Source organism: Ranitomeya variabilis, chromosome 3 (assembly GCF_051348905.1).
Source record: "Ranitomeya variabilis isolate aRanVar5 chromosome 3, aRanVar5.hap1, whole genome shotgun sequence".
In the NCBI taxonomy this organism is placed as follows: domain Eukaryota; kingdom Metazoa; phylum Chordata; class Amphibia; order Anura; family Dendrobatidae; genus Ranitomeya; species Ranitomeya variabilis.
In genome coordinates, this window is record NC_135234.1 from 90,668,990 (window position 1) to 90,694,527 (window position 25,538).

The 25,538-nt window shown below is 47.7% G+C and overlaps 1 protein-coding gene across 1 annotated transcript in view; it reads left to right on the forward strand.

The window, feature by feature from the left end:
* Positions 1 to 23,181, forward strand: part of KIAA0753 (KIAA0753 ortholog) — a 36,659-nt gene extending 13,478 nt beyond the window's left edge. The window contains exons 8-16 of the mRNA XM_077294384.1: positions 9,919 to 10,076; positions 11,465 to 11,581; positions 14,540 to 14,629; positions 15,994 to 16,063; positions 16,156 to 16,296; positions 18,969 to 19,047; positions 19,171 to 19,291; positions 20,641 to 20,853; positions 22,230 to 23,181. Of these exons, the coding sequence (XP_077150499.1) occupies positions 9,919 to 10,076; positions 11,465 to 11,581; positions 14,540 to 14,629; positions 15,994 to 16,063; positions 16,156 to 16,296; positions 18,969 to 19,047; positions 19,171 to 19,291; positions 20,641 to 20,853; positions 22,230 to 22,353 (1,113 nt within the window). The 3' untranslated portion in view covers positions 22,354 to 23,181. The remainder of the gene's footprint in view (positions 1 to 9,918; positions 10,077 to 11,464; positions 11,582 to 14,539; positions 14,630 to 15,993; positions 16,064 to 16,155; positions 16,297 to 18,968; positions 19,048 to 19,170; positions 19,292 to 20,640; positions 20,854 to 22,229) is intronic.
* The last annotated feature ends 2,357 nt before the right edge of the window (positions 23,182 to 25,538 follow it).

The window sequence follows — 25,538 nt, forward strand, 5'->3', positions numbered from 1 at the left end:
GATCTGGTATCGTCTGGCTACAAGATAGAGTTCTCCTCTCCTTCTCCAACTCGGTTTTTCCCCTCTCGTCTTCCCAGTTCGGCAACTCAGACTCGCGCCCTTCTTTGCGCCATTCACATCCTCCGCCAGAGCGGGGTCATTGTCCCGGTCCCGGAACACGAGAGGTTCAAAGGTTTCTACTCAAACCTCTTCGTCGTGCCAAAGAAGGACGGAAAAGTGCGGCCCATTCTGGATCTGAAGCTCCTGAACAAGTGCGTAAGAGTCCGGCACTTCAGGATGGAATCGCTCAGATCGGTCATCTCTTCGATGGAAAGAGGGGAATTTCTGGCCTCGATAGACATCAAAGATGCCTATCTTCACATCCCGATTTTCCCGTCTCATCAGAGGTTCCTCCGCTTTGCCATTCTGGGGGATCACTTCCAGTTCACGGCCTTACCCTTCGGTCTCGCCACGGCGCCCAGGGTATTTACCAAGGTCATGGCGGCTGTCATGGCCATCCTTCATTCTCGAGGAGTCGTCGTGTTACCTTACTTAGACGATCTCCTCATAAAGGGCCCGTCTTTTCAAGCCTGCGAGTCCAGCGTCCACATTACCCTGGATTCTCTTTCGCGCCTAGGTTGGTTGATCAACTGGGACAAGTCCTCTCCCGTTCCTGCCCGTCGGATCTCCTTTCTGGGAATGATCCTGGACACTTCGAGGGGGCTGGTCTTGCTTCCTCGGTCCAAGGCCCAAGCACTTCAGCAAGGAGCCCAAACGCTCTGTCATCCTCGCCCGCGAACCATTCGGTTCGCCATGAAGATCCTGGGAAAGATGGTTGCAGCAATCGAAGCAGTTCCTTTTGCTCAACTCCATCTCCGTCCCTTGCAACAGGCTTTGCTGGACAACTGGGACAGGAGTATCTCCTCTCTCGACCGCCCTTGTCCCCTGTCCCCGCGGGTCAGACAATCTCTCGTATGGTGGACCCTGGGCCCATCTCTTCTCCGGGGGAAGTCCTTCCTCCCGATCCGCTGGTTAGTGGTAACTACCGACGCCAGTCTTCTTGGCTGGGGGGCGGTGTTCCTCCACCACTCTGCCCAGGGCCTCTGGACAGTTCGGGAATCCAAACTCCCCATCAACGTCCTGGAGATTCGTGCTATCAGACTTGCTCTGAGTCGCTTTCACCCCCTGCTCGCGGGTCACCCAGTACGAGTCCAATCCGACAACGTCACGGCGGTGGCTTACATCAACCACCAGGGGGGTACCCGCAGCAGGGCGGCGATGCAGGAAGTCTCCCTCATCCTTCGTTGGGCCGAAACCAACCATTCCATCATCTCTGCGGTGTACATTCCGGGAGTCGAGAATTGGGCGGCGGACTTCCTGAGCCGCCAGGGCCTTGCCTCGGGGGAGTGGGAACTCCACCCAGAGGTTTTTCACCAGATCTGTCTTCGCTGGGGGACCCCGGACGTGGATCTGATGGCGTCCAGATTGAACGCCAAAGTCCACAACTTCATTGCTCGATCTCGGGATCCCCAGGCCATAGGAGTGGACGCGCTGATTTCTCCGTGGCATCATTTTCAGCTCCCATACGTGTTCCCTCCCCTTCCCTTACTGCCGAAGGTGATCCGAAAGATCAAGACGGAGGGAGTTCCAGTCATTCTGGTCGCCCCAGACTGGCCTCGTCGCGCTTGGTACGCGGAGCTCGTTCAGCTCGTAGCCGACGTTCCCTTGCGGTTGCCAGACCGCCCAGACCTGCTTCGCCAAGGACCGATTTACCATCAGAGCTCAGGGGCCCTACGTTTAACGGCGTGGCTGTTGAAACCTGGGTTCTAACTCGTGCCGGTTTCTCTCAGCAGGTCATCCCCACCATGTTAAGTGCTCGCAAGGCGTCTTCCGCCTCCATCTACCACCGCGTCTGGAAATCCTTCTTCTCATGGTGTAGGCTCCGGGGTCTCCCTCCTCTTGTTTTCTCTTGCATCTTGAATTTCCTTCAGGCTGGTCTGGACTCCAGTTTGGCCCTGAGTTCCCTCAAAGGTCAGATCTCAGCGTTATCCGTACTTTTCCAGCGTAGGATCGCCACCAACCTTCAGGTCAAGACTTTCATCCAGGGAGTCTCCCATGTGGTTCCTCCCTACAGGATGCCGCTGGAGACCTGGGATCTCAACTTGGTCCTAGGGGTCCTTCAGGAACCTCCGTTCGAACCCCTTCAAGACGTTCCGCTCTCGGTCCTCTCTTGGAAGGTTGCCTTCCTGGTAGCGGTGACGTCCATCAGAAGGGTTTCAGAGCTCGCCGCTTTATCCTGCCGGGCTCCTTTCCTTGCCTTTCATCAGGACAAGGTAGTCCTACGTCCTTCTCCGGCGTTTCTTCCAAAGGTGGTCTCTTCTTTCCACCTCAATGAGGACATCATTCTTCCCTCCTTTTGCCCACAGCCCAAACATAGAGTCGAGAAGGCTCTCCATACTCTGGACGTGGTTAGGGCCCTCAGGAGGTACATCTCCAGAACGGCTCACTTCAGAAAATCGGACGCCCTTTTCGTGCTCCCGGAGGGTCACAGAAAGGGTTTGGCTGCGTCTAAATCCACGATAGCCAGATGGATTCGATCTGCTATCCAGGAATCCTATCGGGTCAGAGGCAGTCCTATCCCAGCGGGGATTAGAGCTCATTCCACTCGGTCGATGGGTGCTTCCTGGGCCATCCGGCACCAGGCTACAGCGGAGCAGGTTTGCAAGGCCGCAACGTGGTCTAGCCTGCATACCTTCACGAAACATTACAATGTCCACATTCACTCCTCTGCGGACGCGGCCCTTGGCAGGCGTATCCTGCAAGCGGCCGTTGCTCACCTGTAGTCAGATGGTACACGGAGGTATTTGGTTGTATTGTTTCCCTCCCAGGGACTGCTTTGGGACGTCCCATGGTCCTGTGTCCCCCAATGAGGCGAAGGAGAAATAGGGATTTTTGTGTGTACTCACCGTAAAATCCTTTTCTCCGAGCCACTCATTGGGGGACACAGCACCCACCCTGGTGGCCTTTTCGGCTCGTGATCTTGTTTTTGATCTTGACTGTTTGTTTGACATGTTATATTCTAATGTTACTTGTTATATTGTTTCTATCCTACTGCTTTTGCACTGAACTGGGTGTCTGGAAGCCAGTACGAGGGTGTATACTGCAGGGGAGGAGCTAACCTTTTTTTGTCTCAGCTTAGTGTCAGCCTCCTAGTGACAGCAGCATAACCCATGGTCCTGTGTCCCCCAATGAGTGGCTCGGAGAAAAGGATTTTACGGTGAGTACACACAAAAATCCCTATTTTTCTCCCATCTCATACAAAAAATACTCTATGACTCCGATTTCATGAAGACCAGTGTTCATGCCGATCTTAATGAGGAGAGGGGCTGGAATCCGATGACCCCGATTCATTAAGAGGCACATGCTGCTTAATGAATCGGGAGCATCTGACCGGTGGCGTGCACCTCGTTGTGCGAATCGCCACCAATCTTCACCCAGTCCCTGCTGTTGGAAGATTTGTGAGTTGTGAACGCCGTCCCTCATGAATTTGCCAAGCGACGGTCGCTACACCCCCGTCACTCCCAGGTCCACCCACTTTGTCAGACCTTGGCGAGGATGGCGTAAGAATGCCAAAAATCGCTAAATTTTAGTAAAGCCTTGAGGTACACCAAAATATTGCGACATTTCAAAGCTTTTTATGCCGACGGACTGGGGTAAATGCTTTGATGAATCGTACCGTGTATACAAACCTGTTACCTCAACACCTACTCGAAGTGACATGTCCAGCACTGTCGACTCGTTTTTTTTGCCAGATGCCAAACATTGTGGTTAGAAAATGTATTTCTCCTTCGCCTCATTGGGGGACACAGACCGTGGTGTATGCTGCTGCCACTAGGAGGCTGACACTAAGTGATACAAAGAAAGTTCTCTCCTCCCCTGCAGTATACACCCTCCTGCTGGCTCCCAGCTCCTCCCCTGCAGTATACACCCTCCTGCTGGCTCCCAGCTCCTCCCCTGCAGTATACACCCTCCTGCTGGCTCCCAGCTCCTCCCCTGCAGTATACACCCTCCTGCTGGCTCCCAGCTCCTCCCCTGCAGTATACACCCTCCTGCTGGCTCCCAGCTCCTCCCCTGCAGTATACACCCTCCTGCCGGCTCCCAGCTCCTCCCCTGCAGTATACACCCTCCTGCCGGCTCCCAGCTCCTCCCCTGCAGTATACACCCTCCTGCTGGCTCCCAGCTCCTCCCCTGCAGTATACACCCTCCTGCCGGCTCCCAGCTCCTCCCCTGCAGTATACACCCTCCTGCTGGCTCCCAGCTCCTCCCCTGCAGTATACACCCTCCTGCTGGCTCCCAGCTCCTCCCCTGCAGTATACACCCTCCTGCTGGCTCTCAGCTAACCAGTTCTTGCTTAGTGTCCGTAGGAGGCACACGGACTGGTCTGCCATTCAGACCCAAAGAACTCTTTTTACTTTTACCTTTTTACCTTTACAATGGACGAAGGGGGCGACGGATTCTTTCATGTTCCGATCTCCCCCGAACCAGCAACAGGCGAGCACGGGAGTTTCAGCTCTCCGTATCCTCTCCTGCGACGTGGGAAGCCACTGCCTGAGCTGATTCTAGGGGCGACGGGCCCCTTCAAGGGCACCGATCTCCCCCCTCCCTTATCAGACGAGCACTGGAGTGTCACCTTCAGTATCCTCTTCTGCAGCCAGGCCTATTACCGGACATTCAGCCCTGACCACCAGGTTTTTCCCTCGGCTGTTCAGAGGCCCTTTCCAACGTGGCGTCCGAGCAGCCCCCCCACTGCATCACCACTATTTAAAGCGGATGGTACAAGGAGGCGGACGGTTCCTCTCCTCCTCCCTGCTAAAGGGACGATGGATTGAGGACTTTTCTTATCCCTGCACTGTCCAAACAGCAGCAACAGCACAGGATCTTTTTCTACCTTCTGACCTGCTGAACAGAGCTGCATACTGGGGTAAGTGCCGGGACTCGAGCGGTTGGAGGGCTCTGCGCATTTTCCCTCGTTCGGCGCCTGCTGGCTTCAAAATTTAGCCCCCGGCTTCGGGTTTGTGTAGGCCGCAACCTGGAACTCCAGCTCATGCTAGGCCGCCCTTCAGGCTCCGCCCCCCTATTCAGGCGCCTCTCATTCAGGACGAGAGCCCTATTCTCAGCGGCCATCTTCATCCTCCTGCCATCTCCGGACACGAGCTCATCCAGAAGTGGCTGCTGCATCGCACCGGCGGTATTCAGCGCTGAAGACAGCGCTATTCCAGACGGGGGACTCAGAATCTCGGTGAGGAGAATCCTCCCTCCGCACCCCCCCCGCACACCCAGGCAGCATAAAGGGACCAGCGTCCCCTATTTTTTAATACTTAAGACCTGCAATCTCTGTTTGTCCAGCAAGCTCCGGTCTTAAGGGCACGGGTCTTAAGGGTACATGACCGCATTCCCTGGTCTTAAAGACGTATGCCCAGTAGTCGCTGGGCTTATAGGTACATGTCCAGCTTTCTCTGGCTGTGTTAAAACACATGACCAGCCTAGTTTAAAAGGGGCACATTACCAGCATTCTCTGCTCTTTAAGTAATGACCCACCTGAAGCCCTTCACCTTCCACAGAGTACTTAGTTCAACTGAGCTCAGGAGCCCTCCGCCGCCGATTCCGACTCTTCCCAGAGTACCTAGTTCCCCTCAAGGGGCTTCACCTCTGGCGTAATCAGTTAAAGGCACATGACCAGTATGCCCTGGTCTTAAAGGCACATGACCAGTATGCCCTGGTCTTAAAGGCACGTGACCAGTATGCCCTGGTCTTACGCACATGACCAGTACGCCCTGGTCTTAAAGGCACATGACCAGTATGCCCTGGTCTTAAAGGCACATGACCAGTATGCCCTGGTCTTAAAGGCACATGACCAGTATGTCCTGGTCTTAAAGGCACATGACCAGTATGCCCTGGTCTTAAAGGCACATGACCAGTATGCCCTGGTCTTAGAGGCACTTGACCAGTAGGCCCTGGTTCTTAAAGGCACATGACCATTTAAAGGCACATAAACAGTAAAAGGTGCACGACCAGTATTCCCTAGTCTTAAAGGCGCATGACCAGTATTCACTGGTCTTAAGGGCACATGTTCAATCCGAAGCTCGTAACCCTAACTGAGTTCTGGAGCCCTCTGCCGCTGATCCCAGTTTATCTCAGAGTACCTAGTCCCCTCAGTGGACTTTGTCAATGGTTTCTCTGACCAAGAGATTGAATCCCTCTGTGAACCCTCTGTGGCTCGGAGTGCTCGCAGGACCGATACACATGGTCCCTCTCCTCCAATGGGAGCCGTCGGCTAGCAGGGGCCGCAAGTATTCTAAAATGTAGAGGCGTCTAGAAAACGGAAGGTTTCATTTCCTGATCTCTCCCCTATGATTTGTTGAGAACAACGCTCTGAATATGGATCAGATATTGCCCTGGATTGCCAGAGCTTCAGAAAAAGAGGAACTCGCCTATTTATATCATCAACAAATTGACGAGCGGTTCCCTGGACAGAAGCCTCTACGTCAGATGCCATACCTGGTCTGATTTTTAAGGGCGACGGGTCCTTTAAAGGGCACCGATTTCCCCCCCCACACCATCAACAGACGAGCACATGCAGTGTCGCCTCCATGTATCCTCTTCTGCATCCAGGCCTATTGCCAGACAACCTGCCCTGGCGTCCGAGCAGCCCCCTTTGTATCACCACTATTTAGTGGCTGATGCAAGAAAGCGGACGATTCCTCCCTGTTAAGAGGATGGTGGATCGAGGGTTCCTAATTTTCTACTCTGTACGACGATGGCAAGAGACTGTATTTTCCTGACCTGCTGGATGCAGCCCCGCATTCTGCCACTTGGCAGACTATCCGGGTAGAATTTCTTGTGGTATACCTACCAGTGTCCCTGCCCGATGTATCATCAATTAAAATACCACAGATGGTCGGATAGCAAATCTGGTTCGTTCCGTCTTGTGGCTTCGGGTTCAGCGTGCTACCCTTCCTTAGCCGCCACATGGGTTGCTGGACCAATAGTCTCCTGGTCAGAGACCTTAACTACTTCGATTCACACAAGTAACCTTCCCCGAAGACAGTACAGCTGGCCAATCTAATCTTCTGAGCGGGAGACTAACAAGGGATCGTATCTTTTCTACAGACCCAACCAGCAGTGGAAGCGTTGTCCAGGACAGTCTAGATCTAAGGGATCTTGGTTCCAAAAAGGGAATGAAAAGTAAGACCAATCCTGGACCTCAAACTTCTAACAACCTTTGACAAGGTCCTCCCTTTTCAAATGGAGTTCCTCCGCTCAGCCATTACTTCAACAGAAAAATGTGCAGTTTCTGGCATCCATCGACATTCGGGATTTTTACCCTCACATTCCTGTTTTTCCCCTCTACAATAATCCCTTCGCCTTCCATTCGCGAACAGCACTTTCAAGTCACGACCTTGCCCTTCGGCCCGGCTACCGCACCAGAGTGGTCGCAAGGGTCATGGCGGTTGTCATGTGCCTCTTGCACCCCAGAAGCATGGCCATCCTGCCCTATTTGGTCGACTTTCTAGCCGCTCTTCCAGGACTACGCTGAGTCGTCTATATCACTTGCAATACCCTCTCACTTGGGCTAGCAACTAAACTTAGACAAGTTTTTTCCTCATTCCCAGCCCAGCAGATCCTTTTTGAGGATGATCCTGCACAAGAAGGATGGTAATCCTCTCTCGAGTCAAGGTCGTGGCCCTTCAACAGTGAGCTAGTGCACTTGGTCACTCATTCCCTCGGTTCATTCAATTCGCTAGGAGGGTTCTGGGGAAAAAGACGACAATGGAAGCAGTTTCTTTCGCTCCGCTCGTTTTCAGCAAGTCAATCAGGCTTTCAAAGGGCAGTCTCTGAGCTCCTTCCTCATCCACAGCCTTCTCCTGGTCCAATGGTTATTAGTGAATACCAATGCCAGTCTTCTTCTCCCGATCATTGCTCTGGGGATCCGAATTTTACAGCTAATCCTACTGCAGGTCCACTGCCTTCAGGCGGGTCAACCATCCGTCTTCAATTGGATAATGCCACGACTGCGCCATACGTCAACCATCTAGCAGGTACCCACAGTCAAGCGCCATGGCCGAGGTACCTCGCACTCTCTGATGGGCCGAGATCTATCACTCGGTGATCTCAGCAGTACATATCCCTGGAGTAGAACACCGGGCGGCAGACATATTCAGCCGTCAGGGTTTCTCCTCAAGTGAGTAGAAACTTCTCTCGGAAGTCTTCCATCAGATCTGCCTTCCCTGGAGTACTCCAGAGTAGGTCGGATGGCGTCCAAATTGAACACCAATGTACTCCAGTTCATGGTTTGACCTCGAGATCCAAGACCATCGCAGTGCATGCTCTGTTCTTCCATGGTACCAATTTCCATAACCCCTCTTCCACTACTTCTGAGATCTTTTTGGAAGCAGGAAGGGCCCCAGTGATCCCGGGAGACCCGCACTGACAATGTCAGGTTCTCTCGCTTGCCGTACTAGTATTTTTTCCGTCTTATTGCGACAAATCTGCGAATATGGAATTTCTAGCAGGGAGTCTTCACCTGTAGTTCTTCCCTACCGCGTACCGTTAGATCTGTGGGACCTTAATGGTCCTGGGGATCTTACAGTAGACTCCTTTTTTGACCCGGACAGACTTTACTATCAGGGAAGGTCGCTCCCCTTTTTTCTCTGCATTCCTGTCATCCTGATGAGTCTTCAGAGCTCGCCGCTCTGTTCTTTCAGACTTTTTTCCTTATTACCATCAAGGCAAGGTCGCCCTCAGGCCATTTCCTTCCCTCGTTACCAAGGTTGTATTGTATTCCCTCTGTCGCAGGGGCATCATCCTTCTCTCATCTCTTTCGGCTCCAGTCCACAAAATGGAATGGGTTCTCCATAATCTGGAAGAAGTGAGTGCTCCGAGTGGGTACGTATCGAGGTCGGCGTCCTTCCGAAGGTTGGACACTTTACTTGGGCTTCTCGATGGTAAGACGGCTTCCTGACGGTCACAGGAAGGGTTTAGCCATTTCATCAGCCATGTTAGCCTGGTGGATTCTTTTCACCATCCAGGAGTCCTTCCGTGCTAGATGTCAGCCTATCCCCCTGTCTGAGGGCTCTAGACACCAGACGTTGGCAAGCACGGCCGCAAGCTTGCAAATTCCTCCAGTCCGTATGCATTCTTGAAGCACTATAATTCCCACACTTCCACAGATGTGAGTCTGGGCAGGCGGACTCTGCAGACTGCGGTGACGCACTTGTAAGTAGTGGTTACACCGGCCTGATCTGATGTTGTCCCCACCCAGGGTCTGCTTTGGGACGTCCCACGGTCTGTGTCCCCCAATGAGGCGAAGTGTACTCACTGTAAAATCCTTTTCTCCGAGCCATTCATTGGGGGACACAGCTCCCTCCCTATTATTAGTTTGTGCTTGTTTCTATAATTTGACATGCTATACTCTCATATGTAATGTGACATGCTATACGCTCATATGTTATTGATCTCCTACTGTTTTTGCACCGAACTGGTTAGCTGAGAGCCAGCAGGAGGGTGTATACTGCAGGGGAGGAGCTAACTTTCTTTGTATCACTTAGTGCCAGCCTCCTAGTGGCAGCAGCATACACCCACGGTCTGTGTCCCCCAATGAATGGCTCGGAGAAAAGGATTTTACGGTGAGTACACAAATCCCTATTTGGGACCCTGATGGTTTTGACTATCAGAAAATTACTTTGAGAGATTCGGGCATTTATAATAAAGTGCTGAAAATCTAAACTGTAGGAATCGACCTCTGATATCACAGCCTCAGTAGCATAAATTTGTTTAGTACTGTTTTTATAGGAAAGTATTCTAGACATTTCACGTTTTTTTGATGTTTCATTTTTGCCATGTTTTATATCGTAATTATTTGACGCGGTCTTCTCTTAGGGCTTCCGGCAGCCTCAACAGACTGAGCCGTCCCAGCGGTCACGTTTCCAGGAGAAAACGGTGTCGTTCAAACTGAAGGAGAATCGTCCAGTTCTCAAAGAGAAGAAAATTCCATGGATACCCCCCAATCCGACCTCTCCTTCGCCATCTCCCAAAAGGTTCAGAATTACAATGCTTTATGAACATGCGGCTGACGATCGCTATGACAGTGTAACGGGCCAATAGACGAGCAAGGCCACAAAAAGGAAAAGTGCAAAATATTTTAGAAAAGCTTTGCTCCAAATACTAAGGTATTCTGACTGCTGCCTGGAGAAAAATCCAAGTGTGGACAGCAACATTAGTCAGAAATGGATCGCACTCACAAAAAGTGGATGAGAGGTGGAAAATGGCTGTCGTGGTCGACATTTATGACGCATCTTTGGCCTCTTTATAGATGGTTTTCCACAGATAAATCAATGGCGGCAAAGATTGAACCAGGCATAAATTCTGGCCAAATCTACCCTTCGTGTATAAAAATGTTAACCCCTTCATTACTAGGCTATTTTTTTTTTCTCCTACCCTATTTGCAAGAGCCATAGCTTTTTATTTTTCTGTTCGCATAACAGTATGAGGGCTCGATTATAGCAGGCACGTTGTACATCTGAATGACGCCATTTATTTTATCATGTGATGCAGTGAAACACGGGGATAAAAATTGTGTTGAAATTACAAAAAAAAAAAAAAAAAAAGGTGCAATTCCACAATTGTCTTTGGGTTATTTTCTTTACCAGGTTCACTATATGGTAAAACTGACAGTATGCAGATGCCAAATTTATAGCTTTTTTTTTTATTTTTAGGGGGCGGCACTACATTTCAACCATTGCTGTTAGAGGCAAATGATGGCTTAATACTTAAGCCATCATCTGCTGGGAAAGATGCAGGCTCGGCTTGCAAGCCTGATTCAAAGTCAGGGACCCAACTTATGACGTAACTGTATGTCATATGTCGGGAAGGGATTCAAGGGAACCTTTCACTAAATTCTAGACACTGTGGCATTTCAGAGAAAAGATAGTTTGAAATATCCGGCTGGCGGCTATAGGATGAGACTTGACCTGACTCGTCCACTTGTGTCCTCAGCCAGGTTCTCCCTGCACCGCTCCATTATGATTGATAAGCCTCGGGCTATACGCTCACGTGATTGGGACCTGTTATCAGCTCTAGCAGGGGGCAGAAGCCGGCCTCGGATGTCATCGGACTAGTCACGTATGTCCATTTAGTCCCTTAATGGCTTTGCAAGCTATGTGTCCTGTGTAGCACCGCAGCTTTTCAGAAAGAACTTGCCTGGCTGCAGTCACGCAGCTCAGCTCTGATTCATTCAGGCAGCAGGAATCTAGTGACCGGTTCCCTTTCCTTTACTGATTTCTTTGTTTTGTAGAAGTAGCTGCTCATTTATAATTATTTGGACAACATTTTGTGCTTTTATTCTATTTTCCATCTCTAAAGCCAAGTAACCTGTATAGAGACTTTATTTAGGCAAGACCTTAATTGTGTCCCATTTTCAATACAGGGTAAGCTGGAACACCGAAACCAAAAGTTTTAATGTGTCTCCATCTAAAAAATTGGATCAGATCAACTCTTCACTTAGAAGAGAAGCTGAAAAAGACAAAGAAAACGAGATCTCCCGGTAACAACAAAATATATATAATCTATTCTACTGCATATTATCTGTATTGTTAAAGGGTTTTCTGGTGAAAAACTTTGCTTTACTCAGTGTCCCTGGGCCCTGTTCTGAGTCTCTACCCTGACTTCCGATGCCTGTTTTATACAGTATTGACGTCATGCAACAACGCTGCAGCCAATCAGTGAGCTCTGCAGCCAATCGGTGAGCGCTGGAGCTCTTGCTGTTGACTGAGGCAAAGCCCCATAGCTCAGCTATCAGCTACAGCGCTGTCGACGTTGCGTCTGTATGGCAGACTAGCGCAGACCCCAAGAGCAGTGGTGAAAGGCGAGTAAAGATGATTTCGTTTTATAATCCAGCTATGCCTAGAGATGGGATTTCTGAAACCGGATAAACCTTTAAGCTCTGCTCTGTTTTGTTCTGTGGGGTTTCCTAAAACCATAGATTTCAGTGGTGTTTTTTGCTGATGGAACCCGTCAGCCACTTTGCCTGAAAACAAAATTTTTCTCGTCTCCTTTTGGAAGGCTATTTATTATACTGTAGAATAGTTTTCTACACTATTGTCCCTGGTAAAAATATATAAAGCTTTTTCTGTCATTCTTTAATTTTTACTATTAAAAAGGGAGAATTAGAGAAGAGAAAGATATCTATTGTGCTCTTTGTATTGGAACTGTGACCAGATCTTAGGTTATAGTCACAAAAGAGCAAAACTAAAAAATGTTTTTTCTTTTTTGTAATGTAGTTTTACCCCTTCATGGCCTTGCGATTTTTTTCCACTTATTTTTATTTTGTGCTTTTTGTTTTTTCCTGCCCTTATTCTAAGAGCCATAACTTAATTATTTTCCTGTCCACATAGCCGTATGAGGGCTTGTTTTTTAAAGAAAAGAAAGTGCAATTCCACAATTGTTTTTTGTGCCTATCTGGAAATATGGGAAATATGATTTGCCAGGTCAGTACGAGTACATAGATACCAAACATGTAAACCGTATTTTTCGGACTATAAGACGCACTTTTTTCCTCCAAAACCGTGGAGAAAAATGTGAGGTGCGCCTTATAGTCTGGATGTACCTGCTCTGGTTTTGGATGGGGAGGTGGGTGAGCAGCGGAGCAGCGGGTCACAGGAGGCACTCCAGTGAATATTTATTTCTCTTTAATAGTGGACAAGCCGTTACCCGCAGCTGCCGGGCGTTCGGATGTGCCCGCTACTTAAGGAGTAGAATGCAGTGAATATTCATTCCCTTTAGTAGTGCCCACACGTGAATACCTGGCAGCTGCAGGAAGCCGGCGGCTTCGGATAACGCTGTACCCGCTATTAAAGAGCAATGAATATTCATTGCTTTCCACGCACATAGTCACAGCGTGGGGAGCGGTGAGTATTCTGGCAGCTGTCCTCGGCATGTAAGCAGCGCATGACGTCCCTGCCATGTGCTGCTTACAAGCATAAATCAGCTGCTGGCATTTGCCATTTCCGGTGACTACCTCTTGAAGCTCATCAAGAGAATGCCAAGAGTGTGCAAAGCAGTCATTAAAGCAAAAGGTGGCTACTTTGAAGAACCTAGAATATAAGACATAATTTCAGTTGTCTCACACTTTTTTGTTAAGTATATAATTCCACATGTGTTAATTCATAGTTTTGATGCCTTCAGTGTGAATGTTCAATTGTTATAGTCATGAAAATACAGAAAAATCTTTAAATGAGAAGGTGTGTCCAAACTTTTGGTCTGTACTGTACATATATATATATATATATCTATCTATCTATTTATTTATTTATTTAATTTTCCCTTTAGGAGACTTGAAGCTGCGATAGTCCGATCACCTGTGCTATGCATAGAAAGGATTTGGCACTGGCCACGAGCCAGAGTTCACGGTGGATAGTAATGACAGGCACAGGGGTCTTCAGCAGACTAACGGCTGTCATGACAACCCATCAGTACCCCTCGATCACATGACAGGGGTACCAATGGGCGGGATGAATGATGCGCACCCTCTGGCACCTGTCAAATCCCATTGTCAGTGATTGTGATTAACAGCGGGATTTATATCCAACATCAGGATAGAGAATCTTTAGAATGACGACTCCTAAAAATGAATTACTATAAGGCTGAATTCAGATTTCAGTGATTGTTTTTTTTTTCCTCAAACATGAAAAAATGAAGAGATTGTTATTAGTGTGCTGAATCTGATTTTCCTGAGTGTTTGGTCAGTGAGTCTCTGTAACCTCTAAAAGTAACTAAAGGAAAAGGAGCAACACCAGCAAGTTGTAAGAGAGGGGTGCGTGCCGAATCCATTCTATAGTCCAACAAATATGGAGAGTCATGTAGCACATCTGGTGGAAATGAACCTTTTATTACCCCTGGCTTGGGTTGATAAACTGTCCACAAAAAACGCGGACATGTGAACAGCTCCCTAGATTATAATGGGCAGATGTTCTATTCGTAAAAAAAACGGATGAATCCTATAGTACGTCCAGATGTAGAAATAGAACTCCTCAGCAATTTTCAGATGTTTGGTTTCATGTATATAATCCCACAACAAACCAGCAGCGCAAGTGATATGCTGTTAACGTGAGCGCGTGCGGATGAACCCCTTCCATCTTTAATACCTGAACCCTATCCAAATGTATTGTCCCACAAACTTTGGTGAGGGATGCCAGTGGTAAATCTGCAATGTCTGAATTTTCACACTTCCACAGACATTGACAACAAATGAAGCTGTTGAGTTCTGTTCAGGAGACTCGTGGGCCGTCAGGGCAGCGTGTTCAGTGCCCGAATAGTGAATGTTGGACGTGTGGAACTGACCTAACTGTTGTTGTAAAATTGCCCTAAAATTCATGACAGCACTTCAGTAACAAGTGGAGATTACCGCAATATTACGTTTATTGGAAAATGGGTTCAAATAATTTTACGCCAATTTTAAGCACCTAAAAGTTGTTTGAGGTTTTCTTGTGCCGTTCCTTGATAGGTTGGATTGGCTGGAGTCTGAAACTGCAAAGCGATTGCAACAACTTGACAATCTCTACAGGGAGGAAATAGCCCATTTACGGGATCTTAGGTGAGCGGTGCAAACAGTAAGTCCAGGCAGATGTTATATCAAATGGATCTGTACACTGCACATAATGGGTTAAATTGGTTATGCACTCCCGCTATAAAGCAACCAGATGCTCCATTTCAAGGCCTTGTGTCTAACTGAAGGAGGACTTTTTGATGGAACTTCTTTAGGAGAGTCCTGACAGCTGCCTATGATGCCACAACGGACCCCCTGACAGCTGCCTATGATGCCACGACGGGCCCCCTGACAGCTGCCTATGATGCCACGACGGGCCCCCCCTGACAGCTGCCTATGATGCCACAACGGGCCCCCTGACAGCTGCCTATGATGCCACGACTGGCCCCCTGACAGCTGCCTATGATGCCATGACGAGCCCCCTGACAGCTGCTTATAATGCCACAACTGGCCCCCCGACAGCTGCCTATGATGCCACGACGGGCCCCCCGACAGCTGCCTATGATGCCATGACGGGCCCCCCGACAGCTGCCTATGATGCCACGACTGGCCCCCTGACAGCTGCCTATGATGCCACGACTGGCCCCCTGACAGCTGCCTATGATGCCACGACGGGCCCCCTGACAGCTGCCTATGATGCCACGACGAGCCCCCTGACAGCTGCCTATGATGCCACGACGGGCCCCCTGACAGCTGCCTATGATGCCACAATGGGCCCCCCCTGACAGCTGCCTATGATGCCACAATGGGCCCCCCCTGACAGCTGCCTATGATGCCACGACGGGCCCCCTGACAGCTGCCTATGATGCCACAATGGGCCCCCCCTGACAGCTGCCTATGATGCCATGACGGGCCCCCCCTGACAGCTGCCTATGATGCCACGACGGGCCCCCTGACAGCTGCCTATGATGCCACGACGGGCCCCCTGACAGCTGCCTATGATGCCACGACGGGCCCCCTGACAGCTGCCTATGATGCCACAATGGGCCCCCCCTGACAGCTGCCTATGATGCCACAATGGGCCCCCCCTGACAGCTGCCTATGATGCCACGACGGGCCCCCTGACAGCTGCCTATGATGCCACAATGGGCCCCCCCTGACAGCTGCCTATGATGCCATGACGGGCCCCCCCTGACAGCTGCCTATGATGCCACAACGGGCCCCCTGACAGCTGCCTATGATGCCACAACGAGCCCCCTGACAGCTGTCTATGATGCCACGATGGGCCCCCCTGACAGCTGCCTATGATGCCATGACGGGCCCCCCCTGACAGCTGCCTATGATGCCACGACGGGCCCCCTGACAGCTGCCATGACGGGCAGTTGACTTTAGCCAATGACTCTCATTAATACAACGATCATCTTGACACAAATTTCCTATGTACTCCGTCTCTCGTATTTCTGTTTCTGTAGGAGGGAAGCCCATGCTGCAAAAAGTCTGCCATACGCCCACAGTATGGGCAGTAATGTCACAGGACATCAGGTAGAACATGACTTTTCTTGAATCGCTTCATATAACCTCTGATGGTCACAGATAGCTGAGCTCACCATAAAGTAATGTTTGTTTTCAATCAGTTGGAGGAGGACATGTCTTCAGCAACAGAAAAAGATGAGAGCCTGCAGGATCCGAGTCTGGCCAGCAGGGTGGAATATTCACCTAGCTTTCAACAACCTGATGAATTGGAGGCTATATTCCAAAAAATGGAGGAAATGGAGGTAAAGCATCAATAATGGTGCACCAATTTGGTAACCAGGAGTCCAATCAAGTGGCCATGAATTCATGCATACTGCTATACTACACTGTGCGCGCACACATTAGGCAACGTGTATTTCCGATTATTACTTTTATTGAATGCAATGCTGTTGTTGAATCTAAATAATTATCCTGAAACCTGAATAGTCAAAGGGGTTGTCCACTACTAGGACAGCCCCTTCTTAAACTAAATGTTTTGCCCCGATAAAAGCCTATACTCGCCTCCCGGCTCCATTCCCGTGGTGTCGACACTCACTCGCCCCGAGTCTCTCGTGCAGTGTTGTGACACATGATGCTCGGCACCCAATCAGCACTGGCATCACTCTCTCCACCTTTGGACAAACTGAACATAAAGAGGAAGTCAGGAATGGGCTGCAGCCCGAACTTCCTGTTCATTCTCAGTTTGTCCGAAGGCGGAGACAGTGATGGCTGTGCTGATTGGGTGCCGAGCATCATGTGTCATTCCACCACATCACAGCCCCGGGAACGGAGCCGGCACAGGAGGTGAGTATAGGCGCTATTGTTTTATCAGGGCTGAACATTTAGTTTAAAAAGGGGTTGTCCTAGTGGTGGAAAACCCCTTTAAAAAAGTAAAAGTGAGGTTTTGTCTTGGAATAAAATCTGAGTGCAGAATTATTGGGCAGCTAAATGAAAAATGTTAATTTCCCACCTCAATTGTTTATTTTCATCGAATAATGACCAAACAACTCCATGTACAAAATAAAATTTCTGACATTTAAAAATATCAGTGACCAATATAGCCCCTGTTCTTTTCAGTAAGAATAATAATCCTTCCATCCATGGAGTCCATCAGTTTATTAATCTGTTGACTGTCAGCTTTTTGGGCAGCACCAACCACAACCTCCCAGACACTGATCAGAGAGGGGACCGTTTTCTTTCGCTGTAATTCTGTTTAAGTGAGACCCAAAAGTTCTCAATAGGGTTTAGGTTGGGTGAGGAAGGGCCGAGTCCTTATTCTTTCCTCTGTAAGGCCTTTACTGGCAGCCGAGCAGTGGAGACTTCGATGCTGCGATGGAGCACTGTCCTGCATAAAAATCAGTTTTCTTGAGAGATGCAGACTTTTTCCTGTACTGCTTGAAGAAAGTATCTTCTAAAAACGTTCATAATCACAGCCCATGGCAGTGCCCACCTCCACCTCACTGGTGTCTGTGGAAGTGGAGGGCTGCGCCCATTACTGATCCAGTGAACGGTCCGTCCATCTGGTCCATCAGGAGTCACTCTCATCAGTAGTGATGAACGCAAGTGCTCATTACTCGTGTTTGCTGTGGGTGCTCGTGTGAGATGTTCGCATCCCCACGGCCACAGTTAAACAGCCGCACAACATGCGGTGATTGAATGGCCAACACGGGCAACACACGGGTACATGAACGTCTAACTCGAGCACCCGCAATACTCATCAGTCCATAAAACCTTAGAAAAATCTATCTTCAGGTATTTCTTGCCCCCCCAGTATTGACGTTTCACCTTCTGTCTTACCTTGGCCATGTCTGACCACTGAACACCGAGTACTTCTGGGCCTCCAGGGAGGTTACAGTTCTGGAATATGGCAACACTGGAGGATAATAGGTTTATGGTTGTTTCATGTTTGATTCTACTCAAATCTTTAGCAGCTAATGAGCGGCTTTGTTTCTAATTACGTTTTTGTGACCCTGTTGACTGTTTTCAACCAAACTTTTGCTGATTCTGCAATCTCGCCCCAACTTCTTAGCAGTTTCAAGAGTGCTTCCTCTCTCTATTAGACTTCTAAAAATTTCTGACTTTTCCTAGTCATTTATATATATTTTTTTCTTTGGCCGTTTTGCCTGAGGATAACCAACTGCCTAGTAATTCTGCAAACCTTGATAAAGGACATTGTATCCTTAGGCCTCACCCTCCTCATTACACAAATGCACATCCCCCTGCTTCATCCAATAAGTATTCAAGTTGGAAAAGGTGGAAAATCTGCATAAAAATGATGTGGTCAAAATACTCTTTATGTCCACTAATTCTGCATATAGTGTACTTTTTGGCATTTTTATAGCCAACTGTATAAAATTTAGATTTGGTAACCAAATAGAGTAAAAACAACTCATGTAATGGTCAGGTGACATCAGCGGAGGTAAGAGCGTAGAAATAAGAACTTAACCCAGTGGCCAAAAATATATGTACACATGATCTTGGTGTATAAATGACTATACATAAAGTGTAATAAATGTAAAACACAACAATAAAATGGCCAGTGCTTAAGCATGGAAATAGTGCTTATTATATAGGCAAAATATATTGCCAAGGACAAGTTAATGTATAGGAAGGCATAGATCAAGGTAAGGTGGCATAATATCACTTATACATCGTAGGTTAAGAGAGTATCTCCACATACAGAATATTGCAGCATGCCCAAGATAATGTGCTATAAACTGTATGGAAACTCAACCGGGCAGCTAATCCGTAGTTTGGTCAGTGGACGGTCTTGTTAAATCCATGGAATTTCAGCCTTTCATTTATTGAATGTGTCTAAGGTATAATTTATGTATGTTATGGCCTTAACAAAAAATGCATTTAACCCACTAATAAATGCTGTAAATGGTTTTAAAATAAGTGTGATTCTTCTAATAAGTAACAGTTTTACCTTTAGAAATACCAAGAAGCGGTTCGGCAGAGGTTAACTCAAATAGTTTATTCAGACCCTGAATTCTGGGCACAAGAAGAAAAGGGTTAGTTAACAGATCCTCATAGTTTTTTTTTCTTTCTTTTTTTTATCTTTCTACTTTTGCCCTTTTTGATATGTCCTAGTATTTTTTTTCTTTTAGACTCATTGTGAGATCCTTTTATTACAGAAAGATGTAATGCAGCCATTGTCCAGAGACCTCATTCTCCTCACCCCATTAGGATCACCAAACCCATAGGACAGCGGGAGCCGGTGGTGGATATTCTACTAGAGGAGCCTTATGAAGGAGAGTAAGTAGAGAGCCATCATTAAAATATACTGATGGCGGACAACCTCATCTGTCTATATATTGTGCATTGTTACCATCCTGCCTTATGTAGTCTGTCGCCGTGTGCCTTCTCTCTATCGCTGCTCTCCTTCTCTCTCTGTGGCCACGCGCCTTCTCTCTCTGTGGCCGCGCGCCTTCTCTCTCTGTGGCCGCGCGCCTTCTCTCTCTGTGGCCGCGCGCCTTCTCTCTCTGTGGCCGCGCGCCTTCTCTCTCTGTGGCCGCGCGCCTTCTCTCTCTGTGGCCGCGCGCCTTCTCTCTCTGTGGCCGCGCGCCTTCTCTCTCTGTGGCCGCGCGCCTTCTCTCTCTGTGGCCGCGCGCCTTCTCTCTCTGTGGCCGCGCGCCTTCTCTCTCTGTGGCCGCGCGCCTTCTCTCTCTGTGGCCGCGCACCTTCTCTCTCTGTGGCCCGCGCCTTCTCTCTCTGTGGCCGGGCGCCTTCTCTCTCTGCGGCCGGGCGCCTTCTCTCTCTGTGGCCGGGCGCCTTTCTCTCTCTCTCTCTCTCTCTCTCTCTCTCTCTCTCTCTCTGTGTGGCCGCGCGCCTTCTCTCTCTCTCTCTGTGGCCGCGCGCCTTCTCTCTCTCTCTCTGTGGCCGCGCGCCTTCTCTCTCTCTCTGTGGCCGCGCGCCTTCTCTCTCTCTCTCTGTGGCCGCGCGCCTTCTCTCTCTCTCTCTCTGTGGCCGCGCGCCTTCTCTCTCTCTCTCTCTGTGGCCGCGCGCCTTCTCTCTCTCTCTGTGGCTGCGCGCCTTCTCTCTCTCTCTCTGTGGCCGCGCGCCTTCTCTCTCTCTCTGTGGCCGCGCGCCTTCTCTCTCTCTCTCTCTGTGGCCGCGCGCCTTCTCTCTCTCTCTCTCTGTGGCCGCGCGCCTTCTCTCTCTCTCTCTGTGGCCGCGCGCCTTCTCTCTCTCTCTCTCTGTGGCCGCGCGCCTTCTCTCTCTCTGTGGCCGTGCGCCTTCTCTCTCTCTCTGTGGCCACGCGCCTTCTCTCTCTCTCTCTCTCTGTGGCCGCGCGCCTTCTCTCTCTCTGTGGCCGTGCGCCTTCTCTCTCTCTCTGTGGCCGCGCGCCTTCTCTCTCTCTCTCTGTGGCCGCGCGCCTTCTCTCTCTCTCTGTGGCCGCGCGCCTTCTCTCTCTCTCTGTGGCCGCGCGCCTTCTCTCTCTGTTTCAACTTAAAGATGAATAAAACACTGTTATTTTATGACTAAACATACAGGGTTTGTGTTTATTCTGTACAGAAAGGAAGACCGTATTTAATGGGTTAGAGCCCTGGGCTTCATGGTCGTATTAGAGATGTTATCACTGGCTTCTCTCTGGTTTTCCGCAGCTCACTACAAATACATAAAGAAGAGTTGGCTCGTCATTCTCCTCACCACTTTGTCCAGCATCCTATAGACTGCACTAGGGGATTCTTGAACCTTTCTGTTCCCACACAAATGCTGAAGAATATCCACAACTACACGGCAAATTTTGATCGACACCTTCGACTGACTTCCCATGAGGAAGTGGGAGACTTTAACCCATGGCACATCACAGAGTGGTAAATGATACATTAAAATGAGTTGGTAATTAATGCCACAAGTGTCACTGTGATTCTGTGTGTTATGAATAGATCTCTGATATTATGAGTATGTAATCAAACTCCCAGAAACAGCGCATGGGTCCCAGATGCCAAAATTCTAGATCCTATTAAATATCCAAATTTAGCCATGTATATTGTAGGTCAGTAAATGTATACTCCCGATACAATTACAAATAGCCAAAAAATGGAGTTCCATACATTATAGTAAAATCAATAGAAAAATACTTTATTGTACAAAAAAATACAAAATAATTCAAAATTATATAAATAGAATGCAACAAGGAAAAAAGACCCTAGTAAACCACACATAGGTCCGAGGCATTGACAAATATATTCATCATAAATATCATCATGGTACTAATGCAAAAGCAATACTCATTAGTGCAGTTAATTATGGTGTCAGCCCTATGTATTAGTAACAGGCTTTAAATTGAATCTAATCCCATAATGTAAAGCACCACACAAATCTGCACTGTTCAGGGGTGTGGACTGGGGTCCCAGGCATCAAGTCACTCTGATCATGGGTAAGAAACTTTGCAACTAGTGGCACTTTGTCTCTTTCATATATTTATTCCTTGCGGGGATGGCACTTTGCCATTATGGAGACTTAATATGAACAGTGCAGATTTGTGTGGTGCTTTACATTATGGGATTAGATTAAATTTAAAGCCTGTTACTAATACATAGGGCTGACACCATAATTAACTGCACTAATGAGTAGTGCTTTTGCATTAGTACCATGATGATATTTATGATGAATATATATTTCTGTGCCTCGGACCCGTGTGTGGTTTACTAGGGTCTTTTTTTCATTGTTGCATTCTATTTATATAATTTTGATTATTTTTTTTTGTACAATAAAGTATTTTTATATTGATTTTACTATAATGTATGGAACGCTATTTTTTGGCTATTTGATATTATGAGTATGTATGAAACAGTCTTCAAAAGGTTGTTCACTACCTGGACAGCTCCCTTTCAAAATAAGTAGCTCCCCTTGTAAAATAAACATATACTCACTCCCTGCACCGCTGCTGGATCTCTCAGAACATGTGGCCTGTAAGTACTTGCACTCAGGTTCCCTTATTACATTCTCCAAGGCTTTTTACAGGGGTTATCCCAATTAGAGCAGGGTCCTCCACTTTCTCCATGCATTATAGTCTATTAGGCCTATTGGTCAGATACCGTTGGCAGCTCTAAGGGCTGCGGTAAGCCATCGGGACCATGTACCAATGGCGAGATAGTGGAGTCCCCGCACTTAATTATAAACCTAACCAGTGGAATAAATGGATCCTACACTCCCTCATAAGTAACCATTTCTATCTTTTTTGCAGCCTGGCAGAGGAACTCCTCGATGACGCCTTAGACGAGGTAGCGGCAGAACTACACGGCCTCTGTGGAGGCTACGCAGAAGCCGTCTTCACATCAGAGTTTATGGAGCCTACAGAAAACAACTAGTCTGTCAAACTCTAAGGCTTCTTTCACACTTGCGTCGTGCCGACGCTTAGCGATGGACCTATACCGACGCACGTTGTGAAAATTTGGCACAACGTGGGCAGCGGATGCAGTTTTTCAACGCATCCGCTGCCCATTCTGAAGTCTGGGGAGGAGGGGGCGGAGCTCTGGCCGATTCATGCGCGGTAGGAAATGGCGGACGCGACGTATGAAAAAATGTTCCCTTGAACGTTTTTTCGTGCCGACGGTCCGCCAAAACACGACGCATCCAGTGCACGACAGACGTGACGTATGGCCATACATCGCGATCCGTCGGCAATACAAGTCTATGGGCAAAAAACGCATCCTGCGGGCACATTTACAGGATCCGTTTTTTCCCCAAAACGACGCATTGCGACGGACGTCACACGACGCAAGTGTGAAAGTAGCCTAAGCAAAGTCTTTTATTTGAAAGATTGTAAAATCAAAACTTTGTTTCTATGGGCATTCTTTGTATTGTCTGTTTTATAAGGGTTGTCTGAGTGTCTAATATCATCTACCTCTTCTTCTAAGACCTCAGTAACTGATCGTGGTGGGGTGGGTCTAACATCTAGGACCTCCATCTATCAGATCTCGGCAGCTCCTGGGGTGGCCGGATCTAAACATTGCCCATCACTGAACATCTCCGCTGCGTTCAGTATGTTGCTCCTGCTTCCGGGTCCTACAAATAGCTCGAAACGAGCAAACAAACATATATTATACACTTACATGATGTGCTAAAATATTTCATCAGTGTTGCGAACAAATAATGTTATATGTAGCTTTTAAATAGGAACTCTAAAATTGTGTGAATACGGCTCTATTACTACTTATTTTTTGTGTGTATGGGATTTTTCTTTCTAGGTTTACATTTTATACAGGTTTCATCATTGATTTAAATTTCAAGTGGTTTCTGCTTTCCCAAGAATGATAACGTCTCCTTAGTAATGGCCAACAAAGGGGCAGTGCCGATCCTGTGAGGATCACTTACCCATTTATTGTGGACACTGCAATTTATACAGCGTGGCTCCACACTTTTAGTAGTGGCCGTGTCTGGTATTGCAGCTCAGTTCCTTTCACTTGAATGGGAGGAACGTCTGCAGAGCAGTAATATTAGGCACCGCCACTATTTAACCCCTTCCCTCTAATGGACATACATGTGCATCCCAATGGGGTGTAATGTACATGATCACAGGGTGCTTTGGATTTCTATGACAAACATCAAGGGCTCCTGCCGTCATCTACCTCTGCCTTTTGCATCCATCCATTGGCAGGGACTTATAGCCTTCCTGACAGTATAATCCTGCACTGCACTCCGTAAGTAGTCCAGTATATTATATAAGCGATCAAAAAAATCACATATTCAAGTCCTCTGGTGCAACTAAGGCTAGGTTCACATTGCGTTAGGGCAATCCGTTTAGCGCATAGTGCTAGCGGGTTGCGCTAACGCAATGCTTCCCTAGGGTCCGCGTTCGGTGTCCCCGCTAGCGCAGATCCCCGATCTGCACTAGCGAGGAACGGACCTCGGGCGCGCCGCGGACGCTGCAAGCAGCGTCCGAGGTCCGTCACTCAAATGACGCGACATCGCTAGCGCACGCCCAATGTGGGCGGGCGCTAGCGACGCGCTCACCATTACAGGCTATGGCGGCGTTAACGGACTACGTTAACACCGCGTTATGGCGCGGTGTAACGTAGTCCGTTAAAAGCGGTCACATAACGCAATGTGACCCTATCCTAACGAATATTGTCAAACAAAATGGCAAAAAATTATTAACCCTTCCATTTTTTGCTTCTAGCAACTAAGATTTTATAATTTTTATAATTCGGTCCAATTTTTTGTGTTGTGTTTGTAAAATGAATGTTTTCAAAACAGGAAATCATGTCATTGTCATTTTTAATAGAATATCGGGATGCCCTTTTCTGAAAAATCCATACTTGTAAAAATTTGGCAAATTATGTTTCTGATTCTTTAGGACCCAAAATCATTAAAAATCTCATTTAAATAAAAATAAAAAAATGAAAATCGCTAATTTGGCAAGTAATGGGTTAAGTGGTCTAAAAAAAAAAAACCCAAATCCCAGATTTCCTAATAGAAATTATTTATTTTATAAACAGACGCCCTAGACGTATATTTATCCGAAATGATAAATGCCGTACAAATAAAGGCGAATGTCAGAATTGCTTTTTTGTTTATTTTTTTTATGAATAAAAAGTTGTGTATGACAAAATGTTACCATTAAAAAAACCACAATTTGTTCCACCAAAAGCAATTTCTCACACAACTCAACAGAAAAATAAAAAGGTTATGGGTCTCAGAATGTAGCAAATATAGCAGTGGTGGGCCGCTTCCTAAATAGTTGGCACAGCAAAAAAAAAAATGTACACGGCCCTTAAACGGAGCGTTGGACATTCTTCACCATAAAAGCTCTTCATGCTACATAGAACGCAGGTTTCTCATGGCTTACTCCTTTTTAGCGTATGTGCACATAGAGTTTTTTGAGGAGTTTTTGAAGCAGAAACTTAGGAAATGATCCGCAAACTTTGAGTTTCTGCTCATTTTCCACTGCAAAATTTTACCGATTCGCTCCACATTTTGTCTGTAGGCTTTACTGTTCAGGACAACGGATTTTCTACGATTGATTTGGCCAGAATAGAAATCAAAATCCTCTTCTCTGATTTAGCAGCAGGATCCGAAGGCACCTATGTGCCAGTGCTTCTGCTCCAAAAGTCTCCACTCCCCCAGAAGCGATGACGTCCCAACCACCAGTCAGCAGACCCTTCAGCTAATCAGTAGTTGTGACACCAGTGGAGGCCATTTGTGAGGCAGCGCTGGAGCAGGGGGTGGATTCGGATTCTCAAGTATGGATACTTTTTTAATGAAGGCTTCACTATATTAAGTTGAATAACAGCAGGAAAAAACCCTTAACATCAGTTTTGGATAATGGCGATTCTTTAGACATTGTTCACGTTAAATCATGAAAATTTTAATGAAAGACTTTTTTTGATCATTTTTTTTTTATTTATTATTTTAATAAAATATTTTTTGCAAGCAGATGTGTTCTTTTTCTTTATTACTTCTTAAGGACCCATTAGAAGGATCATAATTTAATGTCTATGATAATGCTTTCCTTAGGCCCCCTTCACACTTTAGTGTCTCCGGTGCATGTGGT